This window comes from Thunnus thynnus, chromosome 1 (assembly GCF_963924715.1).
Source record: "Thunnus thynnus chromosome 1, fThuThy2.1, whole genome shotgun sequence".
Taxonomy (NCBI): Eukaryota; Metazoa; Chordata; class Actinopteri; order Scombriformes; family Scombridae; genus Thunnus; species Thunnus thynnus.
In genome coordinates, this window is record NC_089517.1 from 5,988,298 (window position 1) to 6,010,709 (window position 22,412).

At 38.0% G+C, this 22,412-nt stretch overlaps 2 protein-coding genes across 2 annotated transcripts; both read left to right on the forward strand.

Annotated features, from left to right (window-relative positions):
- Window positions 1–653: 653 nt before the first annotated feature.
- foxr1 (forkhead box R1) lies at window positions 654–5,311 on the forward strand. The gene is made up of 7 exons (XM_067612648.1): window positions 654–887; window positions 1,172–1,264; window positions 2,745–2,950; window positions 3,765–3,827; window positions 3,984–4,111; window positions 4,520–4,752; window positions 5,232–5,311. Exons 1-7 carry the CDS (start codon window positions 767–769, stop codon window positions 5,258–5,260), a joined length of 873 nt encoding a protein of 290 aa, XP_067468749.1. The 5' UTR covers window positions 654–766; the 3' UTR covers window positions 5,261–5,311.
- Window positions 5,312–6,033: 722 nt separating this feature from the next.
- Window positions 6,034–13,944, forward strand: LOC137198627 (macrophage mannose receptor 1-like). The gene is made up of 6 exons (XM_067612525.1): window positions 6,034–7,224; window positions 7,434–7,601; window positions 9,477–9,701; window positions 10,774–10,997; window positions 12,097–12,413; window positions 13,451–13,944. Exons 2-6 carry the CDS (start codon window positions 7,441–7,443, stop codon window positions 13,640–13,642), a joined length of 1,119 nt encoding a protein of 372 aa, XP_067468626.1. The 5' UTR covers window positions 6,034–7,224; window positions 7,434–7,440; the 3' UTR covers window positions 13,643–13,944.
- The last annotated feature ends 8,468 nt before the right edge of the window (window positions 13,945–22,412 follow it).

A 22,412-nucleotide genomic window follows, 5' to 3' on the forward strand; every position in this document is an offset into this window, starting at 1 on the left:
CTCAAGATATAGTCAGGATTACCAACATCAGTAGGAATTATCCTCTGGGTACCATGAATGTCTGTATAAAACTATATGATCCAAAGATGTTGAGATATTTCAGTCTAGACCAAACAAACAAACCAAAAGTTTTTTGGTCACACAGGAAAACAGAACAAAGAAACAAGAGGTTATCAATCAATCAAATGACAATCATGATGCCCTGAAGCCGCTCAGAGCTCAACACGACTTAAAAACCCTCAGATAGCGTCTCAGAAAGTTCAATCTGAATTTGAAAGAGTTTATACCACCCCTATTTGAACTTTTTTTGTAAAGTAGTTTTTTTATTTAGAAAAACTAAAACATAAATCAAGACTCACTTACCAGCTTTTTTTCTGGAGGTTTCAATGGTTTCTCATGGTCTTCCTCAGCGGGTGGAGTTTGCTCAGTTGTCATGGAGATAGCTCAGTTATGTTAACTATGTATGGAGCATTAATCACATGACAACAGGTGAGTGTATTTAAATGGTCAAACTCAATTCAGTTTGAGAATCTTACACACAAATTTCATAATTATTACTAAATTCAATGTTTGAAGCAAATTCTGATCTATTTAATTCAACTTTGTCAACTGCAGGTACAAATATTTACCTGGAAAGAGTTTCAGTACAAGCTGAACTCTGTTTAGGTTTAATTGAGTCCAATCAGGCCGTTCAGGTCCAGCTGCTGCAGGTCCGTCAGTCAACCTGCATCAACTATCACAGAGCTTCTGTAACACACATCCAGCCATGACTTTACAGCTGAAAACCAAAGCTCGACTCTTTGACCTGCACTGTTCTGTCGGCCTGACGGACTGGGACATGGACAAGGAGCTGAAACTGGCAACAACCACCGACCAGTTTTATCACGGTGACAGTTGTCTTTTCCTCTTTGCTGTTTGACTTCACTTTAAGTTAAGGACGATAATTAAATTTGTCAGGTTCATTCACTCCAAACAACAAAGACAACAGCTGAAGACTCAATTGATGCTTTAATTAGAACATAAATAATGACAAGAGAAACGTTCCCCAGTAGTTCCATTAAAGGATTCGTAATATATTCAGGAACTTTGAATGCCGTCTGAATGTTGAATTGACTGTTTTTAAGTGCAAAAAGTGCAGTTTGTCAGTGTGTTTTTCTCTCACTGATGACAGATGACAAACTGAGTGATCAATACGTGGTGCAGAGACCATCTGCACGAGCCTCAAGAAGAAAAGATGAATTCATTTGGTACGATAAAACATCAGGTGAGTCAACATCAAGTTCTTCAATGAAATTAAGTTGAGAATGTCACAATGTATTGTTTATCTTTGAGGCCTAAAGCTGCACTTATGATCGATGTGAGTGGTTAACGGGATTCCTGCCATAGATATACGGTGTAGGTTTTCATTTAAAGGTAAATGTCCGATGCCTCCCATTGAGCGCCACTTCAACACTAAATGGATGAATCATCATGTGTGACACTGAAAAGAAGCTTTTTCTCAGTTTGCTTCATCTTGTCTTCAATCTCAGCAGCCTCCACACAGAGAGAGAGAAAACACTGGCAGCTCGTGCTAATCAGTCACAGTTCTTTTGGTCCCCACATCACACATCTGTTGTACAGGTGTTCAGCACATGAATGAACAAATCTTTATCAATGAATCTTCAAAGTGAACTGGCCTTACTGAATCTCTGTTGTCACTGACCGAATCAGTAGCTTTTATCAGCGGAGCTTCTCACTGGTGACTGAGAGCGCTGCTGTCAGCACAGCCATGATTCACAGTACTTCACCTCCTCATGAAAGCATACTAGAAGGATGTGAAAGCTACAGAGATAATCATAATCTGATATCTCATAATAGGCTGCTAAGCTATTAAATGTATGTGCGTGTGTAGGCCAGTTTTATAAAGAAAAGTCTGAACATACTACTGAACTGAAGACAGTCAGAACACGTGATGATCATAGGGCCATGAATGGTGACGTACATACCGAAGTGCACTTCAATGGTGATGCAACAGCTTAGTTTTGGAAAAAAAGTGAACAAACCACAAAGTCAGTGACTCTAATCTTTGAACTGAATGAAACGATGCTAATAAGTAAAGTGAAAATCTAATCTGTAGCTGCTGTTGCACCAACGTATAGTTAGATTTCTGTAGCGCATCAGCTACAGTGTAGCTACAGTCTACACACATAGCTACCATACCTTTTTTAACGCAGATGTATTAATAAAACTTAACAAATATGTTGATTGCATTTCCTACCTCATAAAATATTGTTTTTCAGTATTTCAAAGCATTGTTTGCATCAGCTACCATCCTTCTTTATTCAACTGTCAGTCAGAGAAACAGGGAACAGAGGGACGAGATGCAAACAACAGGGACCTGCTGATCAAAACATTGCTCCATAGAGTCACTGGTGTGTGTGGAAAATCCCAAAATGCATCTTAAGTGTTGGAATGGTAAAAAAGAGAAAAACAAAGATTGGCAGATACAATCAAGCGCCATCATTAACACATCAGTATTGTTGTTTTCTTCTCTCACCTCTTGATGAGGATAAACATGTTGGCACTGATTTTTCTTTTTTTCCAATGAAACTTTTATTGTTGTCGCTTTTTGCCAGAAACCTTGAAAACCTTCTTTTTATTCTGGAAAAACAGCAACGTCTTTCTTTCTAATTTGCCAAAATAAATTACAGTGAACTGATTGTTGTAACACCTCGAATGTCTGCCATGATTATTCTGTCCATCAGACACCTTTGTGAAGCCAAACCTGTGGCTGTTAGTGAATCCAAACATCGCCTGCCCGATCCAGTACGGACAAACTGCAGCAGATCAGCTGAGTCTCTGTGAACATGCAGAGGAAATCCGAACATCTGCAGAGACCCAACGTCCACCTACCCATGATGCTCCTCTCCAGGAGAAACTGCTGCACTCTGTGTCCTCCACTGAGTATCTGGTATACACTGCAGACATCTGTTTCACATTACCTGCTTGTGTGTGTGTGTGATTAATGTCAATTAATCATCAATCAAAAGAAAATGAATCTGCAGCTATTTTAATAATTAATTAATCATTTAAAGTAATTTTTCAAGCAAAGAGGCCAAACATTTGATGGTTTTGGGTTTTCAAATGTGAGAATTTGCTGCTTTTCTTGGTCTTACAATATGGTAAAGAAATTTTGGGGGTTTTGGACTGTTAGTCAGACAAAAAGACATTTGTTGATGTCACCATCTGCTCCAGACTAACCGATTAATTGAGAAAATAATATGCAGATTAATTGATGATGAAAGTAATCGTTAGTTGCAACCCCATACCATTTACCACACTATAAAAATACACTTTTATTAGTCCTGCATTCAATATTTTATGTAACTAAAAATACATAAAATGACTTAAAATATTAAAAGCAATAGTACTCATTATGAAGAATGGACCCTTCAATGTTTATCATATTATTGGATCGTTATTGTTATTATTATTGCTTTAATTTGTAAGCTACACTTTAATTATGTAGATAACTGCTTCATAAACTGTTGGGTAGATTCATCTTTATCAATGCACCATAGTTTATAAATTGATATGTTTTGTATGTAAAGCTGTAAAAATTACAATATTTCTATCTGAAATGTAGTGAAGTATAAGTATCTCAAAATCGTACCTTAGTGCAGTACCTGAGTAAATGTACTTATTAAAAATCATTAAGACCACAGACACTAATACAGGAATCAATGTGCTTATGTGTGTATTTTGTTCTTGAATGTTGCATAAAGGATGAAGACGCCTCCTGTCGATCAACCAAGAGCAGGCGCAAAGGGAGAACCACAAAAGTCAGGGTGAGGATGTTCGGCTTTGGCACCCTAAATACACTGGACCTTTTCAAGAAAGCACATCCTCAAATGTTTCTTGGATGCTCTGGAAAATTTAAAATGGAAAACTGTATTTCAGATCAGATTCAAATGGATCTTCACTTGGTGTCTGTATGTTTCCAGGACAGTAAGACCCTGAAGCCAGGATGCTGGCCTCGTCCACCGGTGAATTACTGCATCCTCATCGCTTTGGCACTTAAGAGCAGCCACACCGGAAGCCTCAAAGTCCAGCAGATTTATAACTTCACTAGGTCAGAATTTAATAATTTAGCAAAATACTACACAATGATTTAAAGACAAAGATTTAAGGTCCCATGACGAGAGATAATACAACAAACATTCGACCAAATAGACATATTTAAAGTTGCTGAATGATTTCTGGCTAGCAGCTTCCGCCTGCTTCCAGTCTTTGTGCTAAGCTAGGCTAAACCTAACTCTGGATAGGTCACACACAAATTAAATTAATATTGAACTTTTCATATGGCTATGTGTTTAATAGCAAATACTTGTTTTGTATTTTCCAAAATGTACCTCAAAGGGCCTGTTAGTCATTCACAATGATGAAGTTGTATTTGGAGCAACATGCAGCATCACAGCCAGTTTTCGGGGTTTGAGCTCCCTTGTGGTCCTCAATCATCTTCCTTCATGTCCTTTTCCAGAGAACACTTCCCCTTCTTTCAGACAGCTCCTGAGGGCTGGAAGAACACCATTCGTCACAACCTTTGCTTCAACAGCAGCTTCCGCAAAACCTGCAACCAGCTGTGCAGAGATGGCAAGAGGAAGTCCTGCTTTTGGCACCTGACTTTGGACGGCCAGCGCCGGCTGAAGGACGAGATCCGCATGCTGACAGGAGAATCTTTAAAGCAGCTGGAGAGGAGCATGTCCTGCCCAGGTGAAAGCAGTGGTGGAAAGTAACTAAGTACATTTACTCAAGTACTGTACCTATGTATAATGTCTAGGTACTTGTACTGTACTTGAGTATTTCCATTTGATGCTACTTTATACTTCCACTCCACTACATTTCAGAGGGAAATATTGTACTTTCTACTCCACTACATTTATTTGAAAGCTTTTGTTACTTTTCAGATGAAGATTTGAATCAGTGGATAATATAACAAGCTTTTAAAATACAACACATTGTTAAATATGAAACCAGTGGTTTCCAAAGACGAACTGCAATCTGTAACTCATTAGTTAATTTGGGGGAATACATTATGTCATGAATTCATTCCTGTGGCAAACTGTTGGGTGTTGATCTGTAAGAAGGCTTTTAATTAAAATGCTTTAAATCTGAAGACTTGACCACATGAGTTTCTGCATGTGATAAACAGAAAATATTCATTACTAATGACTGTCTTCTTTTTGTTTCAGGTATAATTCAGAGTTTACTTGCACTGTGATTGCAGTTGAAAAAGGTATCAAAGAATAAATTGATGCATCATTAATCTTAATATGCAGAATGTTTCTTGAAGAATGAATCTTCTCCATTATGTTCTATAATACTACTTTGATGAAATTCATTCGGTTTAATTCTTGTAAATATTTGGAGATCCATAAGGAGAATTTTGATTTATTTATCACTAAGAATAGTGCAGTCAGGTGAGTTGCACTGTGATGTCATCAGTTAAATTTACATCCCTTAATAAACTTTTTCATGTGCAATCAAGACTGATTGTTTGCATATATTTATTATGAGGGACTGAGGGATGTTTTCTTGTTCATACAAACATGTTATCTCAAGTTTTTGTTGATGCATTTCACGTTTTCTAGCTAGCTAAAGTTTTAGCTAGGTGCGTTGGAAGAGGAGCAGGATTATTCACATTATCATGAAAAAACAGCTTTTGTGCACATCTCCTCCCTTTGTTTGACCTGAGCTGCACTGACCTTCGTGGCTGCAGCCAATCGCTGTTGATGGAAAAACAAATCACTCGTCTCCTAATTTCAGACCTGGATAATAACAAACTGACCCTTGATTTTTCCACCATCATGTCAATATGACTCACTGCTATGAAGCCGACAGACATGACTACCTTGCAACAGCTGGCTGACAGTTCACAAACTTTAGCACCATGTCACATATTGTCTCCTGCATTGTCACGTTAGGGTGCCAGTAACGCAGAGGGCTCTGGCAATAAAAAGCAAAAACAAACAAACAAATAAGAGGATAATTCAGCAAAAAAGTTGATCCTGGCTCAACTTTTGTTGCAATGTCTTGTTCTCAAGCAAGGTGCTGCTTTGATCAAATATTTGCAAGTGCACATTCCTGGTAGATTATTTTGTTACATGAACCTTTTTGATTGTGATGACAGATGTCAAAACAATCATTTTATAATGTGATGTAACTTTCCACAGTTGTAAAATCTTGTCTCAATTCAATTTTTTTTTAATCAAAATCACAAATTTGCCTCAGAGGGCTTTACAATCAATACAGCAATAAAAACATCCTCTATCCTTAGACCTTCAATTTCAATAAGGAAAAATTCCCTTAAAAAAACAAAACATTAACAGGGAAAATGTGAGAAACCTCAGGAAGAGCAACAGAGGAAGGAACCCTTTCTTTTCCAGGATGGGCAGACAGGAAATGGATGTGTGTACAAAACAGACAAAGTAAAATGACAGAAATACAGCATGAAAAAATGAAAGATAGACTGATAACATGTCCAGGTTCCACCAAAAACAAATAAGACCTGAGCGACGTGACCTCCATCACCATGGAGACCTGGAAAGAGGACAGACTGCACAAACACACAGTGGAAAATCACATTACACCGTTCACATACAGAAGAGGAGAGACAAGAAACCACACATATACGGGACAGAGATAGTATTATATATTATAAACTGATAAGTCTTCAGACTCATGGATGTGTTACTCAAACTGGCCCTTCTGGATTACATTATCTCATCACATGTAGTTATTTTTATGCAGTGCCATTACTGTAAGTCTGCTTAGCCTCTGTCTGCTAAACTCATCTCTCTTAGAAAGCACTGTGACCATAAACAAGTTTTATGGTTAACCTAGTTCAATATTGCACGGTAATTCAGAACAGAACTGTATTTTAAGGATGTTTAAGATGTCCTGACAGTGCAGCAGCAACGCAGTAGTTTTATCCCTCTGCTTCCTGGTGTCTCTAGGACAAAATATATCTTTCATTTTTTCATGCCTGTACGTAAATCCCTCCTTCATTTGCCAATAGTCAAATGGTTTCTGCAGATTCAGTGACGGAGAGCTGATAGTTAATTTAAGTGTGTTTGCTAGTCAAATGATTTTACTGATATGTGGTACTTAAAGTGGAAGTTCAGCTGGAATCTGGAGGCTCATCGAGCAGCAGCAGGTGTTTCTCACAACAACACATGAGGACAGGTAACAACACTCAGCTATTGGTTGTTAAGGTGGTTGGTAAAGTTTTTAGTTAATTTTAAAAGTAATGAACCATTAGTTTTTAGTAAAAACTGTCAAATCTCTGCAACTATAATGCTCACAAATATGAATAACTGCATTGATCTCAGTAATGTTTAAAAAGTCAGTTTATTCTGGGTTAACTATGATGCTTTCTGTTACTGGCACAACAGAATTAGGATGATGATGATGATGAAGAGCTGCCTCTCAGGACCCTTCCTGCTCCTCCTACTCCTCCTCCTCAGCAGTACTGTGTCTGGACTGGGATCAGTGGTGTGGAAAAAGTATACAGTCTTCCGAAATCATTTAACCTGGAAGGAGGCGCAAAGCTTCTGCAGGAGGTTGGGTTCACACTTTATTCACATTATCATCAGTAGCTATTTGAAGTTATTATTTATGATTATACAAAGTAAAGCTTTTGGCATTACATTAAATAAAAGTAAATATTTAAAAACTGTAGAATCATCCTGACTGATGGAAATAAACAAAAACATAACTTATAATCTGCATCACACAGAAATCACCTATGTGAACCAGAACAATTTCACTTCATCACTTTAGCAACACTAGCAGCTCTGTTAGTCTGCACATCAATGCTTTGAGCCAAATGCTAACACCAGCAAACTAATGCTCACAATGGAAATATTAGCATCCTGATGTTTAGCAGGTCATGTTCATCATGGTTGCCACCTTAGTTTAGCATGATAGCAACATTTTGCAAAGTAGAGCTGAGGCTGATGGGAATGTCAGTAGTTTTGCAGGTACTTGGTCTTATATTAAAGTATTAGACAAACTGAAGGTTTGACCTGATGATGCCGCTCGATGAAAACATAACACAAGATCCCCATAGTTATTAGAATTCATCCTGAGGGGGACCGGAATGTGTGTACCAAATTTCATGGTAATCCATCCAATAGTTGAAGAAACATTTAACTTAAAACCACAAATGTCCATGTCACGGTGGCGCCAGAGGAAAATTCAGATGAGCACCAAAGGTAGTAGGGTTCATCCTCTGAGAAACATAAATGTCTGTACAAAATTTCATGGCAATCCATCACACGTTTGTTGAGTTTTCATTCTGCAACTGACCAACTTTATCGCCCCTAAAATTCAAACCTCAGTGAGCGGAGCTGGACTGGCCGACTGCAGGCACTTCAACTTTGGTGGGATAAACATGATCAGGGCTGCAACTAATGGCTTTTATTATCGATTTTAATCTGGTGATGATTTTTTTCGATTAATAAATGATTCATTTCTATAAAATATCAAAAAATATTGAAATATGTCCATTATATTTTCCCTATGTCCTTGGTGGTGTCATCAAATGTATTGTTCCATCAGACCAACAGTCCAAACCCCAAAGATATTCAATTTACCATTATATAAAACAGAGAAAGGCAGCAAATCCTCACATTGGAGAAGCTGAAGTCACAGAATTTTGCATGGCAGCCTCTGTCATCAACGTATGAATGTGTGTGTGTGAATGGGTGAATGTTGACATGTAGCGTAAAGCGCTCTAAGTGGTCATAAGACTAGAAAGGCGCTATATAAGTGCAGTCCATTTAATTCTCTGGCGATTGACTCATCATTGCAACCCTAATCATGATGACTTAAAACCAATCAAATTTCTATATTTATTTCCTGCTGAGTTTCTTTGCTCTTTTTCATCACTTAAGTTGCTTTAATTACTGAAAATGTATGTGTGTTCATTACTTACACATACAAAACTGACATTCCCATCACAGCGGATGTTAGCATGTTGACATGCTAAAGATGCTAAGTTGGTGACCACTGATGTTCGGTAGGTACAGTTGTACCTAACATCAGCATATCCACAATGTCATTGTGAGCATGTTAGAGTGATGACGTTAGCATTTAGTGCTACAGTGGCGTAAATGTGTGTTCACGCTGGAAAAGTGACAAAATTAAGTTTACCCAAACCAGACATATATTAAATATAGTATAATTGGTACATTAAATACTATAGTGATATCAATTTTTGAATTCGCTGTGCGTGGACAATATTGTCCCACAATGCAACACACAGTGTAAACAAATCACAAAACATCTTCTCCTGTTAGTACTATTTTATTTATTTATTTATCTATTAAAGATTGTTCTTTTGGCATTTTTGCCTTTTATTCTTTTTTTTGCCTTCTATTGTGTTCTGACAGATCACTTTGCAAATAAAGTGTCTGATTTTTATGTCCAAATAGAAACAACTACATTGACTTGGCCATCTTCTACACGGAGTCAGATGCAGACAGTACGAACATGGGACGTTATCGTGCATGGATCGGCCTTCATAAAGACACGGACACCTCTTCTTCGACTCACAATAAGTGGATTTGGTCTGACGGACAAAATTACTCCATCAAATGGGCGTACGGTGAGCCGGACAGCACTGATGTCTGTGCTTATGCCTTTCACAAGGGCAGACGGTAATGTGAGACTGTTTTTACACTGTTTAATACTGTGTTTTCACATGTTAATTAGATTTAATTCGAATCACATTTACTTTGTATTACTGGTGAATATTTTTCATAAGCATGCTGTCATGTTTTATATTTCATGATATTCTTTTTAAATGTTCCAAGCAGCCTTTGGACTCTCTTCTTTACAATTAAACGCTTTTATCTGCTGTTATTGTTATTAAAGATGTGTTAAGTTGATTTTTATAACATGCAGAAATGAATGGAAACAGATGGTTGTCTCGAGGTGCATCTTAAAAACCCTGAAAACTTTTCTCAATTAGCTTCTTACATGAACACATTATCTGCCAAAGTTAGAACAGTTATGGTTAGATTGATGTTTCTTTATCTGTCTTTTTGTCTGAGCTCTAAATCTTTTGACAGTTGTGGCCACTGTAAATCACATCCACATATGATGAAGCAGATTAGCTCATCATATGAAATTCTGTTAAACTGACTACAGAAGTTTGTTTCTGAACTTTGACCTTGATTGCTGCTTATTTAGTTATGAATATTTAGTGGTATGGATAGGGATGTAAGAAAACACAAGCAAATAGGTAAAACACAAGTTTTTAACATTTTTCTATGTTCATTTTAAAGTCCCACTCCAGTCAAAAATATGTTCTGCTTCTTGTTTTCCAGTTTGATGTAGTTCTTTTCACTGTGCAGAATGATGTATTTGTGGAGTGTCCTTACGTGTTGTCAGATTCGTGAACGTGTTTCTTAATTTGCTTGTGTTCTGACTATTTGCATGTATTTTCTTAAGTTGCAGTGCATTAAGCTGTGGCTCTCGGCCACCACAGAGTAGTAGGGTTTAGGATAGACTACACTCAAAAATCAAAAGCAATAGCAATAGTGCAAAGTATATATTTGTAGTAAATGGGCCAAAAAAAAACAACAACAAAAACACTGGTATATTCCTTTAATGATTAACACAGTCAACACTGGAATGTTTTTCCTTAAAAAAAGGACAAAGTGGATTTATGTATCACACTTTTTTATGTTTGTTTTGTTGTTCATGTTTCTATGTTTCTCTTGAAAGGATTTACGGCGCCAATTGCAAAGGAAATTTCTTCTTCTTCTGTCAAAAGCTCCAAAATACCTACTCCAAGTACACATTTATACCACAGTCGAAGACATGGTCTGAAGCCCAGGATTATTGCAGGAAAGACTATGATGGTTTGGCAGCTTTTTCAGACTACGACAAATTGATGTCAGCTCTCAAATCAATGGACTTTCCAGTCTGGACTGGACTATACAAAGATGGTAAAGACTCACACTGTCGCAGCCTAATATGTTTTTATGAAATATTACTTTGTATTCAGTCCAGTAATTTATCCATTAGTGAGATTTTTTTTCTAGGATGGCACCAAATCTGTTAAGTCACCATCTCAAATAGTGAATGCTGCATTCACGTCATATGGGATGGATGGTAGAGACACAGATTCCCATGTCTACAGCCTACGAGCGTTCACGTAACAGGACAACTCAAGATGGTTGTATGTTTACAAAGTTGGTCGAGTGAGAGTTAAAAATAATGTGCATTGACAATATAACACCATGTCCAGTAAATGTGGGTTTAATCTTGTTGAATGGCTTCCCCATTTGCTTGATTTTCAGGAACTTCCGTACTAAGAAGCACCAAATCTGATCTATCTGAGCTTTCAGAGAATTCAATCAATTCAATATGACATGAACATTAGCAAGTTTTTTGGCCACTTGGGGACAGTGGAAACAGAAAGTAGTGAACACAACACTGACATATTATCAGCTTTTAAGTTGAGATGTTGAATTTGTTAGCTTATTTAAACATTCAGCAGTTACAGAGCAACAATATCATTCATTTGGTGTTGTGTTTCTGTCCACCTGGTGAATGTCAGTCCAATATTCACTCTCTTTTAGCTCTGTTTTTGCTCTCTACCAACTCCTGAGAGAAATATCTTGCTCTTTAGCTGCTAAAAGCTCCACTTTGTTCACCAGCTAGTCTACAGCTAACTGTGTCTGTTTGCCATTTGGTGCTGAGCAAGTAGTGTACATTGAGTTTTTAGAGCTTTTTCTCTGAAAACAGCTGCCTGCTGCAGCCGAAAATAATGCTATGAGAGCACTGAGAGTGAACTAAAACAGTAACCTTGCAGCCGGACAGCTAAACAATGAGCTGAAACTCGCTATAAAGCTCCATTAAGCCAAGGGGAGCTGCAGAGTTGCTGATAATTCTCAGCTCATGTATTGATATTTCAAAAAAATATAGCCTTTTAAAGTAGTCTCTTTCACTTCTTTCATAAAGAAAACTTTTGGAAAACATGTGAAACACAGCTTAAGAAAACCATCTCATCTGTGTTGCTGAACTTTCAACATCTGTCTGCAGGTAAGGCTTGGAAATGGAGCTCAGGGTTGTCTGAGTACAGAAACTGGGCAGTAAATGAGCCGGGGAACAAAGGCGACTGCGTCTCCATCTCCTCTGTGAGCAAAAAGATGGCCGCCCAAAACTGTGCTGCCCAGTTTCCCTCCATCTGCTTCACAGACAACCTGGTCCTGGTAAAGGAGAACAAGACCTGGGAGGAGGCGCTGGAACACTGCCGATCCCTGAAGTTATATTATCAAAGATACGACCTGGTCAGCGTGCAGCCTGGAGTGGACAACAACTATGTGATGAACAAGGTCAAGGAGGCCGTCACTGAGAGGGTGCGTTCATATTCTGCAACACTTATAAGAAATGCTGGCATGAAATCTGCTGTACAGGTGCTACATGTGGAGGTCGAGCAGCAGCTTCCTACTACAACTAACATGACTTGAGGCAGAATTACCTTAAAGATGCTCCGACCGACTCCTATTCAAAAAGCCTCAACTTCTCTCTAGAAATAAGTTTATCATTTTTTTTCAGTCATTATGGTCTCAATCTCTAAATCTAGCTAAATCTAACTGTGCTGGTGGTCATTTTGGAAATTATCGCTCCATTAATATGATTTGAAGACTTATAGTAGCTGTGATGTAGCCCATGTGGACGTTGACTGACAGCTGTGATTGACAGTTGGCTCACCTGCTGCTCTCCCCGGCTTCGGGACTTGAACTGAGTTGGACTATTGTTGCAATATTTCACTAAGTTTGGTGTTACTTGATTATGATATCTGCCCTGTTAGCACAATCTAGCTCAAGTAGCTAACGTTAGCCCAAGTGTGTTCCCAGTAAGCTAGTGTTAGCCTGGGTCCGAGGTAGTGAGGCATGTTTCCAGACCATGAAAGGAAACACCCCACACTCCTTATTTAGAAGGTCCTGGCTCCAAATGGATGAGATGGCGCCGACCATAAGCTGCAACTCTGGGCTTCGAACCAACTCCAATGCAAATCAACGGGTGATGTCACACCTCGCTACGTCTACAATCTCCACAATTCTCTGCTCTAGGGGTGGAACTAACGATTATTTTCATTATTTATTGATCTGCAGATTATTTTTTTTCCATTAATCGTTTTGTTTATAGTGTCAGAAAGTAGTATTACCTATACCTGCAGGGATGCAGGAGGGCTGGAGCTTATCCCAACAAACATGGGTCCACCCTGGACAGGTTGCCTTTTTGTCACAAGGCAATCACAGTAATCTTGAACATCCTAAATTTAAACAAAATCTTAAACAATGATGGGCACTGAGCAACAAAGATGACCACATAAGGTAAAAAAAAAACCAACTCAATATCATGAGTCTCAGAGGTTGTTTCTTTTCCCCAGGTGTGGGCAGGCCTGCGTTTCCTGGCCGGTCATTGGCTGTGGGTGAACGGGGCGGATATGTTGTACTCTGACCTGCCGCTCTGCCCCCTCAAAATGCAGCAATGTGGAGCCTTCTCCAGGAATGAGATGGGCGGTTTGGAGATCAGAGACTGTACAGAGAAAATGAACTTCCTGTGTTACGGATGGACGTAATGACATCACTACCCTGCATCATGGTGGAGCATCCCTCCATCCAACAGGTTTATGTTCACATGCTACTAAATGTGGTACACAGCTTCTTTAGATGATTGGTGTACAAAAGGTTTTTAATGCATTACTGTAATGTCCCATAATATGTAATAACGCTACAAATGTTTGACCAGCTTTGTGATAATATGAGAATATCTCTGTAAACTCCTTAAAATGTTAATCTGTAACATTTTATTTATATATCAGCTCACTAATTATAATGCTCAGCTTTGTAAGTACTAATTAAAACATAATGATCAACTGTGATAAAATATCTGGTTCATTACTAAAGCTTCAACAGTTCATCATTTCAGTTACTTTTCAAGCAGGATGCTAAATAATCTCTGGATCCACGGGCAGTTTGCTTTTTTCCTTTGTCATATATACAGTATACCCAGTGAACTGAATATCTTGAGGTTTTGGACTGTCAGACAAAATAAGCAAATTGAAGACATCAGCATGGCCGCTGAGACTAAATCATTAATTAAGAAAATAATCAGCACAGCAATCAATAAAGAAACTAATAATTAGTTCATTAAAGATAAAATGTGGTAGCTTTAATGTAGCTAAAACATTTTTTCCAACAAACAAAAAAGCTATTTAGAAGATTTGCACAGCAGTAGAGAGAGGGTTTCGATCCCCTTTAAATGTGCTTAATGTAAGTGATGGGGGACCAAAATCCAGTCATTTAGAGCAAAAATGCACCTAAAAGTTGATGTGAAGCTTATATGAGGCTTCAGCAGTCTGAGTTAGTCATATCAAGTGGATATCTGACACATTTACAGTCTTTTTAGCATCAAATTCCCTCTTTGTGTTTCGTCTGACAGTGTTTCCCTGTTGAGCTGCGGTGGAAGTATAGTAACAAAAAGAGGAACTTTGGCACTAAAAAGACTGTAACGTTGAAAGATATCTACTTGATTTGACTTATTTGGAAGCTTCATATTAGCTTCAGATAAACTTTTAATATATATTTTTGTACAGAAGGAGGACTGTGGATTTTGTCCCCCATCACCTCCATTGTAAGGGGTTATGAAGGGATCTTCTAATGGTCAGTATGAACAGGAGGGATGATTACAGCAAGAAAAACATGTTTCAATGTTCATTTGGGCTCCTGCCTGTTGTTCTAAGAAAGACCTGGAAAAACTGTGAACTCATCCTTTTGGATATGGTTAATTCATGCAAATCACAAAAAAACACACATTCTTTCATTGTTCCTCACTGTTTTCATTTTTCATGGAAAACTAAAATAGTCCCCATGAAACCTGCTGACAGAGGTCTGTTTATTCTCCAAAGTAACTGGGACTCATTTCTGGAAAGACAGGTTGCTGTTGAATATTTCTGAATTTTCCTCCTGTGTTTTATAGGACCAATAAAAAGGCAGAAATGTGACATAACACAGAATCTCTGTCCCAAGAAGGTTTGTGCAATAAATACAAAGAGCAAAAGTTAGTTAAGTTAAGTTAAGTTTTGATTTTGGATGCAAATTATGCTTATTTATGTTTCAAATTTGAGCAGTAAATTTTGGGTTGCTTGCTTGGTTGTTTGCATTTCCTTATTTGGATGAAATTAACTTCATAAACTAACCCTTTATTTAAAATTAGAACTGATGATTGATAAAACAAACTCTCTACAAGCAGCTGTTCTCTTGTAATTTTTCATTTGTTACCATGTTTCGCTTTTCACGCTGTTTTGCTTGCTAAGAGAAGAGATGGATGGAGTGGTGGAACATGGAAACAGACACTCCAAAAACCTGTTACTCACCCATAACTCACTGTGAACTGTATCCATGTTGTAATGGAAACACTGGAAGAAACCGATTCTTGCCAGTGATCAGAGTGTTGCTGCGCAGGGAAACATATTCACTGTAAATCACTGCAGTCAGTTGGATGAGTGAGTTTCAGTGTTGGCAGGCTAACACACACACACACACATTGTCCTGGGTCACCTTTGGGGATATTACATAGACTTACATTCACTTCCTGGAGACTTACCCTAACCATAACCATAACCACTGACCCAAAAATCAGCATTTTACCAATTGGGGACACAGAAAAATGACCAATTAACTGGTCTCTAATCTGAAATGTGTCACCGAAAGTAGGATAAATCAGACACACACACACACACACAAGGCTTGTCTAGTATAACAGAAGCGTCAGCGTGCCGAGAAGCTGCTGGGATTCCTGTCCAGCTATCTTGGGAGTGAAAAGTCTGAGATGGACGAGAAGATCTTGGATTCTAATTTTGGAAACGGATAAAAAATAAATTAAAACAAGATCAAGGAGATCTGGAAAGTATTAAAAGCTGGACAAAGTATATGTTGGGAGTTACTGAGATTGTATTTTTCTTTAATCCCTCGCTGTGTTTAACGAAGCTGGCAGCTGTTCAGTCATGAATGTTTCACAGATGTGTCATGTGCTCTTTATGAGAGAGTGATGGAAAACCTCTCGGGTAGAATGATAGAAGCTCGGTCTCTCTGAACGCGATGCTGGTGGTGTGAGTGTGAACTTTTTGGAATCTTGTTTAGAACAAAACACATCATTTTTTTTTGTGTGAAACTGTTGAGATTTTCTTTCGTTTTAGTCCAGTCGGTAGTTTATGAAAATTATATGAATGTGTTTTGTCTCTGAATCAGCTTAGAGAAAACAGCTGTTTGGAGTTGTAATAACAGACAACAATTCATAAAACTAATTAAAAAAAAGCAAAAAAACTCAACATTTCACAAATAACAAGTCCTCTAAACTAAACTTTAAACTTTGTTGCTTTCCAAAACACATTCATGAAACCATTTCTGATCTGCCACCATCTGCTACAATTAAGGTCGGGTTATATTTACACACAAAAACTGCTTGTGTTCAGGTTATGGAACGATTGTGGTTATTGTTAAAAGAACACTGGTTCTTAAAGGTGCAGCAAGTAGAATTTAATGGCATCTAGCAAAACGGACTTGGCATAAATCATAAAAAAATTGTTGTGTTTTTGTTAGATTAGAATGAGCCCCTTATATCTACGTAGGAAGCGGGTCCTCTTCCACGGAGCCGCCATGTTTCTACAGTAGCCCAGAGTAGACAAACCAGACTGTAGAGAGGGCCTTTCAGGTTCTCCTACATGCTTGGAAGGGGGGTGGGGTGGTGGGTGTACATCAGGTGCACATCATTTGTACAAAATTAACTAGAATAAGCTACATTTTTTTGTAAAAAAGATTAAAACATCAATACAGTTACACTCATTTAGATTTTGGATGTAAATCATATTTATTTATGTTGAATACAGGGCACTACAGATTTTGATAATAGTTTCGGTTGGTGTTGTTTGGTTTGTGATCCTACATTAGTTTGTTTCCTTCTTTGGATGAAATTAACTTCAAAAACGGACTTAGAACTAAGACCTTAGTTGGCAAAAGAATCTTACTACACTTAGTCCACTAAGTAGCTGCTCTTATGACTCATTATTTATATGCCGGTAGTGAACTTTTCATCATCAGGTCAATGACCTCTGCTCACAAATTTCCTGTCAGATGTAATCAGCTCATTCAAGAACATGAACATGTGTTTCAGATGTTTATTTCAGCTATATTTCAAATAAAAAAAACATGTTTGAATGAACAGAGTAATAGTTTCATTATGATTAAAACAACTTTGGATCTTTGATCTAAGGAACATCAGCTCACTCAGTTTCCAGGCAGCATGCAGTACCATCAGATACTCACCAGGTGGCAGACACTGAGCTTCTGCCAAGCTGCTGAAACACAGAAACATCCCCACACACAAACACACACACACAAAGGCCTGTTTCAAATGCAAATACCAAACTACACCCAACTGGTGAAAATAAAGGTCGTGTTTACAATGCTGCAGTCTCTGTTGTTGAGATGTGACGGTGAAAATATCTTTGACTTCTCTAATAAATATAATGCTCCCAAAACTTTGAGCACAAAACCAAAAGAAACACCTTTTACTACTCAAACCCAGAAGCCAACATCAAGAGAAACCTGAACCCTGACTCTTCCAGTTGGCTCAAACAGTTACGACCGACAGTATATCGTGCCACTGGTAGAACTTGGTGGTTATATTGTTAGCAGCAAAACAGATACAGCTGTTGATTCATTTGACATTTAAGTTTGATTTCAGCCAAATAATTTTATACTATCTTAATAAGGCTGGGGATTTTCTATATTTTTGTTACTGTTAACAAATCTCAGCCAAAGCAATAATGAATTGTTCTACTAACAAGTATTGTATGTGTATCCAAAGCCTGATATATCTTATTCCTCTGTGCTGTGGACCTCTGTTGTCCAAAATCTATTAAAAACACGTCAGTGAGCCACATGGCTGCACTGGCTCACATATTCCTTCATAATGAAGAGTTTGTGCATGTTAGTTTGTCTAAAAACGGCTCCAAAGACTAATAACAGCTCTGTTTACTTGCCCAAACACCTCATGATGAAGGAACATGTCACCCAGTGCAGCCGTGTGGCTCACTGATGTCTTTTTAATAGTTTTTGGACAACAACAGAGGTCTACTGCACAGAGGAATAAGATATATCAGACTTTGGATAAAGGCACAGTACTTGTAAGTGGAACAATTAATTGTTACTTTGGCTTTGCACGTGAGATTAGTTGACAATAAGACAAACATAAAATACAAAAAATCTCCAGCCAGATCCTTTAATAGCATTTTTTTTTTTTTTTTGCACAAGCTTTGATGAAGAAAAAGAAAAAGAGCTTCAAGTGAAGAGGAGATTAAAATGGATTATTGACTACGTAGCGGAGGGAACCAACATGACTCATTCTCACCCTCACCTTTGGAAAAGTTGAGATCAGAGTTTTTGTTTTGTGGATGAATGCAGACACAGACACTGGAGGCTACAGCTGTGTGATGTTACAGAGAGCCCTTTCTGTAGCCCTGATCCACGACCCTCAGACTACATATCCTGGTCCTGGATCGCTGTCAGGGGAAAACCCGACTATTTCAGTCACTCGGGCATTTTTACAATTTATTACAGGAGAACTGTTGAACGTATGATCTCACCAGGTCTTCCTCTTTATCGTCTTAGCAACTGATAACATGTAAACAGGAGTCTACGGTCAATGAGGCTGTATTCACACATAGTGTTTACAATGATAAACATCTCATTCAGCATGCTTAATTAGCACAAAACACAAAGTGTATGCCATTAGATTTGCAGATATTTGTTCATGAACTAAAATTTTAGACAATTGAAATTTGAACCTGAAGGTGGTCCTACATTAAAGGTTAAGGGATCAACAAAGTTATCACTATTCAAACATCTGATAGTTGTTGAGTTATTTCACTCTGAGCCACAAATCAACTTCATGCTGGTGAGGAAAAGTCAGTAAAATTGAGCGAATCCATCCAAACATTTTCAAGATATTTATTATTTCAGTCTGGACCAAAGAAAGCTGAGTCCAGCAGACTAACATTGTCATATAAAGCTGCTAGCACAGGTGCAGAGTGGGAATAAAAATCTGCCCAGACATCGGAGATACACCACTAACCATTAGAATTAAGCTGCAAATAGAATTTGATAATTTTATAATTTGTAGAACGATACATGAAAATAAAATCTGCATACAGTGTAAAATTCAGGATTATTTTTTTAGGATTATTTTTATTTTCACAGTAAAAACAAAGCAGCATAAACACAACAACAAAAGAGAAGAGACAAATTGTGCAGGTGAGATTTAGAACAACCCTTGAGGTTAATGGTAGTAATCTCACCTCATTATGCATTATAAGCAAATACAAAAGTCATGTGATCCACAAAAAAAACAAGCAACCACAGAATCAAAAGCAAACATAAAGTAGGCAGCACAAACCAAGCAAAGACACAAAACAGATAAAATGATAATATATTAACATAACTGTTCATAACATATCAAATGCTATAATTGTGCTCCCTCTCTGTTTTTTTGTTGTTTTTAAAAAAATTTTTATCTCACCATTGGCACCACAGTACCTCCGATGGCCAATCTGTGTTTGCGCTAGCATGGCTTAAAACTATTTTAGGCAGGTGAAAAGTAACAAAAAACATGGATTACTTTGAAAGAAAGGGGGTGATGTTCATGAAAGTCAATAGAAACCATGCAAAATCAAATCCTTTGTTCTTTTCACCCACCTGAAATCATTTTTTACACAAGTCGTTATGAAGCTTGTTTTCCATCCTGTGAGTTCATATTTCAACACTTCCTGCAACAAATTTTATGGATGCCTGACTACATTAGCCTGAGAAACAAAGACATTTTCCCTTCCAAGCTACGTATCACCTCCAACAAGCACCTCACCTTTCTCGGATTAGCTGTTGAATGCTCCTGCATGACGTCACTCACCTTGAACCCATTCCCTCATCAGTCTGGAGCGGATCGGCAGCTGCTGCTCTCCTCTTCGTGACGCCGTCTTTACGGGACAGCTGGCAACGTTTTGTGCAGTAAGAGAGACTGATGGGTGTTTGGGCCCAGAGGGGAGGACAGAGCTGAAACCCTCTTAGATTGTATAATAAAGTTATGAAACAGTAACATATACAAGTGTGACAAAAAAACTAAGAGTGATGAATAATCTGTACGTTACGATGCAAAGTCAATGATGGGAGCAGAGGCAGGTTCACTCCAGGTGACGTGAACTGAGGAGACACATCTGCTTGAGTTGAGAATGTTTCAATTTCATGAGAAGTTTGCATGATGCAAGAAAATAAGAGGCAATTCAGCCTGTTTGCTGAATTTCTACACATTGTGTAAACTGATCCTGACCCTGTTTGTGACATCAAATGTAAGACTCAACCAGACGCACACAATGACTCCATTTCAACAAGGACACGGCAATTTGAAATTAATAATTGACTATAAACAACCCTCCAGCCCCTCTTAAATGAGTTGAGCCGTACTGATGCACACACGCGTTCTGAGTAACACTGAATGTAAATATAACTTTATTTGTTTATAAACAGGGAAAAAAAACTCAATGGGACAACTTCAAGTCTGGCATCCATCTACAGATTGGTCAATAAATTGATCAACAGACCACCAGTGAGAACAATTATACTTTTGCTAACAGATGAAAATCTTCCAACAAGTAAACAAACAGCAGGTTTGTGCTGCAAAGTGCATTTTTATAATTTACAATTCCCATCAGGAGGTTTGTGTCATTGTTTATTTTATCAAACAAATTGATCTCAAACTTATTGATTGTAAAGACCACAGCTACCAAGTTCCTGGATTTTGTTTTTTGAGCTGTAATAAAAATATATGCACATCTAAAACATGTTTTAATAATGTTACTAACTCTGGAATATCCCTCATGTCTTAATTTAACTACAAACTGTGATTATGGCATCATTATGGAAACCAGAAAACATATAGTAGTAATAAATATAGCAGTATCAAATCAAATCAAATTCCACTTCACTATCCAAAAGAGGAAATTTGTTTGGTCAGAGGTGAAAAGAACTAGACTTAGATGGAGTCAAATCCTCCCATCCTGCCTTCTTTATTTCAGAATAGAGTTGATTTATAACACTGTTTAGGATTGTATCTGAGGACAGATGTTATTTTTCCCTTTAGTAAGTGAAAAACAGAGTTACAGCTTATTTTAATTTAATTTGGTTAAAAAACAACTCATTGGTGAATCGATGTTCTGTGTTGCACTTGGAAAGTTGAAGACGTACTTGGTTATTCGCACTTGATAAACAGCGTTCTGCTTCATTTATCGTTGACTGGAAGTCTGCTGCTGTTGTTGTTTCCTTAGAGAAAAATGGCATCAACACACCATTTCTGTTGGACTGACGCCCACCTGTGTTAAAAACAAACCTGTTCTGGTCCAACAGGCTGAGCTTGTGGAACTAAAACGGTATTAACCACTTTCTGATAAGGCACCTTTTATAAAGGGTTTATAAGCATTAATTAATGGTTAATTCAATAATGCTTTAGAACTAATTTATAAGCCATTAATAAGCATAATTTTTGGGTTGCCAGGTTGTGAAAAATCCATCCTTTCTATAGCCTACCCCCATAACATTTGCTTTATGTCATTCTTTAGGAAGATACCTCCAATGTTCTGTTCAACCACTTACCTTCTGGAAAGACCTGCGGAGCATCTGCAGGAAAATCCATTTATTAACAATTTATTGTTTCACGTCTTCTAAGTCATCAGATCTGCAGTTATATTTAATAAGTCATTGATGAAAGTAACTAAAGTCTGCAGTAATAGATGTTAATAAATTGTTTATTGTTTGTGATCAGTTATGTAGAAGTTTTGATCTAAACTATGAAAGTCAATACTTCAGCTTTCATTGGTGTTGGGGGTGTAATATTTTTGCAGGAGGCCCAGATTTGGCTCACAGGCCTTAGTTTGCCAACCGCTGCTGTATTATAGGTTTTTTTGGGGGGGTTTTTTTGCACTTTATTTCTCTAAACTGAACTCCTCCTTTGGGGGAACATTGGAGAAAGTGTGGAAGTTGGCGGTCGGGGCGGCGGCTCTGTCCGTCCCCATCAGCCTCATGCAGAGTTGTTTCAACAGTCGGACTGTGAAACAGTGCTGTGGGAGTGTTGCTGTGGCAACCATTTGGTGGAGTGTTTGTGAGTGTTTCAAGCTCCCGTGGGATTTAAGGGGGGTGGGTGAGCAGGCAACAGTATGAATGTGTGCGTGTGTGTGTGTGTGTGTGTGTGTGTGTGCGTGTGTGTGTGTATGTGTGTGTGTGTGTGTGTGTGTAAATCAGTGT

Excerpts from the sequence above, each read along its gene's own strand:
- foxr1 (XM_067612648.1), top strand. The coding sequence starts at position 767 with ATGACTTTACAGCTGAAAACCAAAGCTCGACTCTTTGACCTGCACTGT. Across the intron at positions 888-1,171 it reads CACCGACCAGTTTTATCACG|ATGACAAACTGAGTGATCAA; the intron begins GTGACAGTTGTC and ends CACTGATGACAG. Across the intron at positions 4,112-4,519 it reads CAGATTTATAACTTCACTAG|AGAACACTTCCCCTTCTTTC; the intron begins GTCAGAATTTAA and ends GTCCTTTTCCAG.
- LOC137198627 (XM_067612525.1), top strand. The coding sequence starts at position 7,441 with ATGATGATGATGATGAAGAGCTGCCTCTCAGGACCCTTCCTGCTCCTC. Across the intron at positions 7,602-9,476 it reads GCGCAAAGCTTCTGCAGGAG|AAACAACTACATTGACTTGG; the intron begins GTTGGGTTCACA and ends ATGTCCAAATAG. Across the intron at positions 9,702-10,773 it reads GCCTTTCACAAGGGCAGACG|GATTTACGGCGCCAATTGCA; the intron begins GTAATGTGAGAC and ends TTCTCTTGAAAG.